Below are 9657 nucleotides of genomic sequence, written 5' to 3'. Positions count from 1 at the left end.
CTGTTCATTACTATTTATATTTTTGGCAACTTTTACTTTTACTTCACTACATTCCGAAAGAAAATAATGTACTACTTTTTACTCCATACAATTTCCCTGACACCCAAAAGGACTTGTTACATGTTGACAGGAAAATTGTCCAATTCACACACTTGTCAAGAGAACATCCCTACTGCATCTGATCTGGCAGACTCACTAAACACAAATGCTTAGTTTGTAAATGATGCCTGAGTGTTGGAGTGTGCCCCTGGCTATCAGTCAATAAAAAAAGAGAGAAAATAATTGTGCCGTCTCGTTTAATCTAAGGAATTTGAAATGATTTATACTTTTACTCAAGTATGACAAGTACTTTTTCCACCACTGGATGTGGCTGGGGGTTCTAGCATTTCTTTCACATGACCCATCAATTTAGACAAGTGTGTCTGGGTAAGTATTATCTAATATTTATAAAATATTTTTATCTTAACACTTTCTGTTTACCTGGAATTGTTCTTTATTATAGGCTACTACCACTTTTAGTCTTAATCTTTACTACAATACTCACTGTTTAGCACATGACCTCATGTGAATCTTTAAAGAGATGGGTGAGGCTGGCTTAAGAGGGTGTGAACAATGCAGAATGGGTGTAGACAAAGGAGAGCTCTCCAGTAGGTACCAAAAATATTCAAATGCCCTTTTCCCAAAGGTGAGTTGACAACTGTATCAACTTTCAGAGCAGAATTACTTTTCCATTGTTCCTCAAAAATGTTGTGTATGATATACCATTTTGTCTGAGTCTCTCTTTTTATCCAATGTAAAATATTTTGCTACATAAGACTGAATCCAGTTGGTGATTCACATATATAGTGCCAGTCAAAGGTTTGGACACACCTACTCATTCAAGGGTTTTTCTTATTTAAAAAAAAAATACATTGTAGAATAATAGTGAAGACATCAAAACTACGAAACAACACAAATGGAATAAATGAGTAAACAAAAAAGTGCTAAACAAAATAAAATATTTTCAATTTGAGATTCTTCAAAGTAGCCACTCTCTGAGGGATGACAGCTTTGCACACTCTTGGCATTCTCTCAACCAGCTTCATGAGTCTTGAACAGTCTTGAAGGTGTTCCCACATATGCTGAGCACTTGTTGGCTGCTATTCATTCACTCTGCGGTCCAACTCATCCCAAACCATCTCAATTGGGTTGAGGTTGGGTGTTTGTGGAGGTCATCTGATGCAGCACTCCATCACTCTGCTTCTTGGTCAAATAGCCCATGGGTCATTGTCGTGTTGAAAGAGAAATTATAGTCTCACTAAGGACCCATCAGACCAAAGGACAGATTTCCACCGGTCTAATGTCCATTGCTTGTGGATCTTAGCCCAAGAAAGTCTCTTCTTATTATTGGTCCTTTAGTAGTGGTTTCTTTGCAGCAATTCGACCATGAAGGCCTGATTCAAACAGTATTCTCTGAACAGTTGATGTTGAGTTGTGTCTGTTACTTGAACTCTGTAAAGTATTTATTTGGGCTGCAAGAGTTAACTCTAATGAACTTATCCTCTGCAGCAGATGTAACTCTGTAACTCCTGTGATGGTCCTCATGAGAGCCAGTTTCATCATAGCTCTTGATGGTTTTTGTGACTGCACTTGAAGAAACTTTCAAAGTTCTTGACATTTTCCAGATTGACTGACCTTCATGTCTTAAAGTAATGATGGACTGTCGTTTCTCTTTGCTTATTTGAGCTGTTCTTGCGATAATATGGACTTGGTCTTTTACCAAATAAGGCTTCTTCTGTTTACCACCCCTATCTTGTCATAACACAACTGACTGGCTCAAACGCACTAAGGAGGAAAGAAATTCCACAAATTAACTTTTAACAAGGCACACCTGTTAATTGAAATGCATTCCAGGTGACTATCCCATGAAGCTGGTTGAGAGAATGCCAAGAGTGTGTAAAGTTGCCATCAAGGCAATGGGTGGCTACTTTGAAGAATCTCAAGAATAAAACATATTTTGAGTTGTTTAACACTATTTTGGTTAGTACATGATTCCATATGTGCTATTTCATATTTTTGATGTCTTCACTATTATTCTACAAAATAGCAAAATAAAGACAAAACCTGAGTAGGAGTGTGTGTGTTGGCAGGGGGGGGGGGGGGGGGGGCTCAACACTGCGACCCCTATAAGTAATTTAGTGTATACATAAGTCATTGTTCACTCATAGGTGTAGCCTACATACATTCAGAGATAATTTTAGTTGGACACCAATGATCCTAGTAATAGGCTATTGCAGTATGGTATTTTTTATCTTACTTTTAGGTTCAACTTCATGAAACTGAGGGGGTATGAAGAATAGCACAGTGCAAACAAAGAGCTCTGTCAGTCTCCCTCCAATTTCCCCGAATGCCATTTTGAATCATACTTCAAACAAACTTGACTAAGGTCTCAGAATGCCCAGAGATCAGTACAAGAGACCCCAGCCACTCCCTCAGAGATTCTAGTCTTTCATAAAAGTAGCATATTTCCTCCCCGGAGCTGGATAGTTAAACATCAGCTGGCAATTCACTGTCTTATTGCCCTGTGTCTTCACCTGGAAATCGATAGATGAATTTCCACATATTGATCCGCCATGGGTGAGATAAAGCAACAGTATCCTTCTGCACTGCACTGGGGGCATTCAGCAATATTAATTCAGTTCCAACATCTGATGCAGTGATACAGGTTATGGGGAGTGTAGGCTGTCCTGCTTGGGTTCATCCCTGAATATCGCTGTATTTAACTAGAAATTAAATCTAACAAAATCGCACAACTAAAGGACATGGCCCAAGGCCAAAGGCCCAATTCGATTGAAACCAGTTTATAGGCTAAAGCAACGTAGCATTTCTCGCCTAGGGGGAGAAAGCATGCTTGAATCAATATTAAGTTTGTTCTCTCCAGTTGCACATAGTAAAATATAGTGGCTCTATTATTGTAAACAGAAATCCAAATATACTCTTTCAAATTGCAAGAAAAAGAACATGATTGTGATTGGATAAATGCCCCAGCCAAGGGGACCTTATCTTGCATGAGGAGGAGGGCTGAGTTGAGGGTGGGAAGAGTTGCGGTGCAGAAGTTCAGAGCACCACACGTCCCTGACCTCACAAGCTGGGCCAGAGGGTACTTAAACACACGATACCGGGAGGAGGAGGAGGGCTGTCACCTGTGTTCAGGGGAATTATTTAACTAAAGGAAAAGGGGACAGCAGAAGACGGATTATGTGTGATTTAGCTCACTGTTGGGCGGAGAGAGAGAAAGAGAGATAAGAAGATGGGCGGAGGAGTGGGAGAGATGGGGTGATGGGGGGGGGGGGGGGCAGTCTCATGTTGGCAAGTCCTGGAATGATCTGTGACTTGCTGATTGATTAACAGAGCAATCAAAGTGAACTTACCCAGGAGCTACATTTGCTAGGCCATCTATTTACATGTCAGTGGTTCTTTGGCGCTGCACACAATATAGAGCCACTGATTCCAATAGGTTAAAAGTTCTGCGATAGGTAGAGCGAGATTAAGAGAAATAAGTGTATGTGTCAGGTAATCACCATGAAGAATCACGTTTAAAAGGGATAAGAGGAGAATCATTGACAGAATCACTGTAAAAACTTCCCAGCAAACAGTGAACGTTCCTGCAACAATTGTTTGGGTGCATTTCTAGAATGGGTTATCGGAACGTTCAAAGAGAAAATGTTACATCCATGTCATGGTACCATCCCTAGCTGGGAACATCTGTCAAATGAGAGACTGTTAGAAAGCTATTTTGACCTTGTCAGAACGTCCCTAATGCCAAGGTAAGCAGATAGTTCTTGGGGTCTTTATAGTGTCAAATCATGTTCAAACCTCTACAAACAGGTCAGCAGACACTTTTATGACGATCACAACGCCACAATACGCCCGAAACAGAACATTCCAGGAAATTAAAATGTCCTCTTGGTTATTGTTGAAGAGATAAGATAAAGATTAGCTTGGCTATCGGTTCATGACCTCTTATCTCCAAGCACACTCTGATGCAACGCCTGTACATCCCGCCTGCATCACCTGAACCTCAACTAACATTCTCTCTTTCTGACTTTATTCTCTTTGACAAATGTGTAAGATGTGTAAGTTCATGTTTTTGTGATAGATTCCCACCCTATAGCCCTATGCTATGCTTTACTCAAATGGTTAAATCACTGGGTTACATATCCTTGGGATCCTTGGGATACAACACGTCATGGGTATAGTGTCACCATTGCCATACATTATCAATGAGTGGCATACAATAAGCTGAAGGGAGGGACGTTGTGGAACATTAAGCTTATATTGCAGTAGGCCGACATTAAAAGTGCGGTATATATATCACGTGGGTGATCACTCAGCTGGGGTATAAAACGTGCAGTGCCTCCAACACTTGTAGGATTATTCTAAGGGGTTTCATGCTTAGACTTACAGCCGTTAAAATCCTAGACGTTGACACTGAGGCGGATGTCTGCGAGACACACGTTTCCTTGTCATAATTTAAATGGCAATTTTTGGTGCCTATGTTGCCAATATCCTGTCCCTGCACTTGACATGATAGTCCTGTTCTGTAGGCTGGCCTGGCAGGGTTCAGGGCCAGACATAAAGTGTATAGACCTTTCTGTAAGCGGACACATTAATCTCATTTCTAACGAACACTGATGGCCATCCTAGACATTTTTAATGAATCCATGAGCACACACAAAGGTGCACGTTTAGCTTTCTCACAAAGGCAGGATATTAAAACGAGACGTCTCCAGCGCAGCACAAGATGAACGGCCGGTTTAATTGCCCCGCAGACGGCCGTTATGATGACATTTAGTGGGGTATTTTCGACAGCTGACAGGAGTCATTTAGACCACGTCTTAAGCGCACCCTGACACAGCCAAGGTCACATGAGTGTTGTCATAACAGCCATTATAGAAATGCTAATGGAGGCCGTCACTTACCCCGGCACACTCTCCATTCAAATGTCTTCAATAAAAGGAAGTCTACATGTCACCTAGGCAGAGGTGTAGGTATTGTCAAAGGATGTTATGCATGCCCATCCAGCGGCATGTCTTGGGTTGGTTTAATACAATGACGTATTCAGTAATACCAGATATTATTGTATAAAGCTCATATTTTTTAGAGGTTATGTAGGCCTATGTCCCATCATTGATTACAGTATTTGCAAGGTGAGTCATACTAATTTACAGGCATGGATTATACTCGGCCTTCTGGTCAAATGGCAGATACAAAATATCCTTATTCCTGTTTTTTGTTGGTTCAGTCTACATAAGCTGTTTTGCCTTTAGTAAAAGTGGCCTATGCATGGTATTGATAAAAATAAAATAAAATGTGTAGGCTATCGAAGTAGTGGAATCCCCAATCGACTATTATTACAATGTTTAGGACAATTCTTAAAGCAACGGTTATTGGTTTGTAAATATTTTTTCCCCCATCAAAATAGATAGGCATAATGTAATCATGCATCTGGCTGCCCTTGCGCAGTCCATGGTGCTGAAACTGCAGTGGTAGCTACAGAATGATTGGCTAGTATGAGAAGGAAGAATGAATTCTCGTGCTAGCTGATGAGAAGCTGTAGCATTGTAGCTGGTTTATTCATTTATTTTTTACAATTGCATTGCCTGAACAAGGAAAATAGGGCAAAGTAGTCGGCAAACATCCGCGCAAAGCTTGCATGTGCTCTCTTAGACTGAAGAAAGGGTCTCGTGGTGTTACTTGATCTAACACCTTGCTCAAAATAACACTACTTACTACCTTACTTACTGACTGACTTTATTGTCCCCATGGGGACATTTTGTTGCAGTGTCATGTACACAGTATACTAGTTTAAGGTAAGTTCTCTTTCTCCATGCAGCCTAAAAAAACAAGTAATAAAAAAATCCCCCCAAAAAATACCTCCATAAATTGTCAAACCTGAAGAGTAGGCTAATTTGTAAATTCCTGCTCGCTGCTCCAATCTATCTAATTCTAACAGTTTGTCAACCCAGATTTATTTACAACATGGCTCAAGCCGGTAGGCTAAACACTGCGCATAAAAAGTAAAGCAAAAAGACACCTCACTCCCAAAACCAGGGGTCGCAAATTGAGATTGCAAGTGAATAAAACAGATGAACAACTATAAAATCATGTACCTCAATGTCCGGAAGGTCTTTACTCAGCATGTTTCTCTTTTGGTCATTTGTCTGTCAGGTAAAAGTTCAAATAAACCGTCAGGTTTGTGTGTTCAAAACTTCTCTTGCGCTCTGTAGTAGCTTATTCCCGGGCAGACTATTCCATTCGGAATTCGAATGCGCTGTCTGAAACATCAAATATTTATTTCAAAAATGTGCATCCAGTTAAACACAGCAGCACATATGTTGTCCATAAAGACTGTTGTGTTTCTTTGGACCAATAATCATTTTGTTAGTTTGAAATGGTGGCGCCAGACATGTAATCACACTGATAAGGGAGTTTGAAAGGTTGAAGTTTGTTATGAGTCCATTATAAGGCGAGGAGGGGGCACATAGCACACTGGGCAAAACACACACACACACACACACACACACATATACATACTAATACAAGTGGATGCTTTGTCCAGGGTCACATGTGCACCCATTGGGCAAAAACGTTTTTTTTTCTGCTTCATTTCAACCTAAAAAGTAAATGTGATGACTGTTCAAACAAGGTGGAAAACCTAAAGTAAGGGAATTTAGTCTTTTTTTTTCACCCGACTGTTTTACCTAAATCCAATGACATGGTGACATGGTGAATTTACATTAGTTGACAACTCAACCAAATGTAAATCAGAACTAGACTTTGAACTGACATTCGTTCCCAGTTGGTAGGCTACTGTAGGTTGCTGCGTTGGTTGCTGCCTTTCACCACCACGGTTTTCAAGGACAGTTGTGCAACCCTGGCCATGTGCAATAAAAGAGCTGTGATTTGTCTTTCAGCTGCAAACAAAGATATTGGAGGAGACACACCGTCCAGGGGCCTCATTTATAAACGTTACGCTCATTTATAGCGTAAATGTCACACATTTCTGCATGCACCATTTCTGAAAAGTCTGCTCACATACAACAATATTAGGAATTATACACTTGGCACATACCATACCATACATAAGCATGTTTCCGGTTATAAATCAGACCTATCATAAAACTGTGCGTGGGTGAACGAGAAAAACTCCCTGCATTTACCTTTTATGTTGACAATAACGTCCTTGGCTTTATTTGCGGTATTATTTGGAACTATTGGCATTAGGCCACGGCATGCAAACAACTAATTGTTGTTCAATATGTAGTATAGATTACTGGATAGATTACTGGGTTTCTATGGTCTGCCTTGGTATACGTTCTAAGATGCGCAAAGATGTCATGTTCCTATAGCACACCACACGTAGCCTACCCATACAGTCAACTATTTCACGTAAACTATCGGTCTATTTACTGTGTTGTTAGAATGTTTTACTCTTCAGCAGTAATGTATGCTGTATCTGGGAAAGGACTGTCCGTTTCTGAAAGAGCAAGTTTCTGAAAAGCAACTGCAAATGTTTTGGACCTGTTACCAGAACGTTTGAATTCATGGACTGATGGACTGCCAGCGAATTCTGAAACATTGTCTAAGGCAGGCTACTAAAATAGAAATGCAATTACAGTACTGACAGTAGGTTACTAGTAGTGATGCACCGATATGACATTTTTGGCAGATACAGATATCCGATATTTAACATTTTAGTGGCCTTTTAAGCATTCTAGTACAGTTAAATAGTTAACACACACACATGGATGCAGCGGTCTAAGGCACTGCATCTCAGTGCAAGAGGTGTCACTACAGTCCCTGGTTTGAATCCAGGCTGTATCACATCAGGCCGTGATTGGGAGTCCCATAGGGCGGCGCACAATTGGCCCAGTGTCATCCGGGTTTGGCCGCGATAGGCTGTCATTGTCAATAAGAATTTGTTCTTAACTGACTTGCCTAGTTAAATATAGGTCACACACATACACACACACCACACTGACCAAAAAGTTATTTTGTTGTAATGTCTCCATTACCAGTTAAGCATAATCAAAACCTTTCACTTACTTGCTGTGCTGTTTCATTGTTCATTTGTTCAGTAATTTCATCCTCAACCAGGATTTCTATGGAACGCTGTTTGGGTCTTTGCATGTCAAAAATAACCCTATTTGACGTGTCAAATATGCATGTTGACGAATCAGGACCTGAATATGACTGCAAGTCACATAATCATTTAACGTGTTCATCAATTTTTTACGTAGTTATTACACATTGATTACACTATCACTCGTATTTCATATGTCACAATGATATACAGCTATAATGCTGGTAAAGTTGTCTTGTGCATCTACAGTGCTGGTCATTTGGTTAGATGCAAGCAATGTTCTTCACCCCAAAACAAAGCAAAACTACATAATCTAGGTGTCATCATCTAAAATAACCCTAATTTATAAAACAGTTATTGTTTGATAAATGGTGGTCGGACCCATCTATGTGAAGCTAGACACAATAAGGATTAGCCACAATTAGTGGTTAGCCTTCAAAATAAAAGTATGGCATAATTTGACTATTTGTGTTCATTTCTATCACTGTCAATAACATACTTTTATTATGAAGGCAAACCACACATTCCACTATTGTGCCTAATCCGTATTGTGGCTAGCTTCACAACACATAACCCGGTCCGGTTGACCCTTACTAGTCAGATGAAGCTAGCTGGCTGCTTATAACGTTAGCTTTGGGCAACAGTTTTAAGTAGCTGGCTAGCTATTTATTTTCATGAAAATAAGTTCAATTTCAATAGGCGAACAACAAGTGGCAACCTAGCTAATACTTCCTAAGCAATTCCTAAATCATTGCTAAGAATAATGAAAATTACTGCAGTTTCTACTGGTCATTGTTTTCATGCTGGTTGTATTGGTGCTAGCTAGGTACCAAGTTAAAGCTAGCTACCCCAGAAGTTGCAGGTCGAAAAAATGATGCTTTATTACCAATGCGGTATTGTAATCACATCATTCGTGACCGGTTTTTGCTTGTTTGCAGACTTTTTTGTACAGCTTTGACAGTGCTACTGTATATTTTTTGACACACAAAGACCCAAACGACATTTCATAGTATGTATGTCATGAAACCATTAGCAGTAACGCTATTACTGTGTAACTCCGGTAGGGTAACATCTGAAAAATAGCGCACTTGGTAGTGTGTACCGGTGCTCGACCAGTTGGTGAAAGCCAACATCACCCACAACAGAGAACGGTTGATTGTCAAGGGCAATGAATTCCATTATCTTGGCTTTCATGGATTTTGCCTTTGAGTGACTGCTCAAATGACTGCTCGACTTGTTGACCGCTCGATCCACACAGCAGACATTGTGGGCTAGGTTAGGAATGATGTGTTGCACGTGTAGCACAACATTTTACGTGGCGTCATTACGTCATTATATAGGTATGCACGGTAGCATTGACGTTTCTAATCGGTTTTTAACATTTTCAACAGGTACAAAGTATCTATATCCACAGTAAAATGAATCCTATATCGACATATCCTGAAAGGCCACTCAGCAAGGAAGAAGCCACTGCTCCAAAAACCGCCATAACAAAGCCAGACTACAGTTTGCAACTGCACATGGGGACAAAG

At 40.3% G+C, this 9657-nt stretch overlaps 1 protein-coding gene across 1 annotated transcript in view; it reads right to left on the bottom strand.

Moving 5' to 3' along the window:
* The window catches only part of LOC110530943 (dihydropyrimidine dehydrogenase [NADP(+)]), a 131749-nt gene extending 125255 nt beyond the window's left edge, over window positions 1-6494 (bottom strand). The window contains exon 1 of the mRNA XM_036985742.2: window positions 6153-6494. Within this exon, the coding sequence (XP_036841637.2) occupies window positions 6153-6182 (30 nt within the window). The 5' untranslated portion in view covers window positions 6183-6494. The remainder of the gene's footprint in view (window positions 1-6152) is intronic.
* Window positions 6495-9657: the final 3163 nt, after the last annotated feature.

The sequence above is a fragment of the Oncorhynchus mykiss genome, chromosome 8, assembly GCF_057628025.1.
Source record: "Oncorhynchus mykiss isolate SJ-2025 chromosome 8, ASM5762802v1, whole genome shotgun sequence".
NCBI classification, from domain to species: Eukaryota; Metazoa; Chordata; class Actinopteri; order Salmoniformes; family Salmonidae; genus Oncorhynchus; species Oncorhynchus mykiss.
Note: the sequence above shows the minus strand (reverse complement) of the source record. Positions and strands in the feature narration are given on the sequence as shown.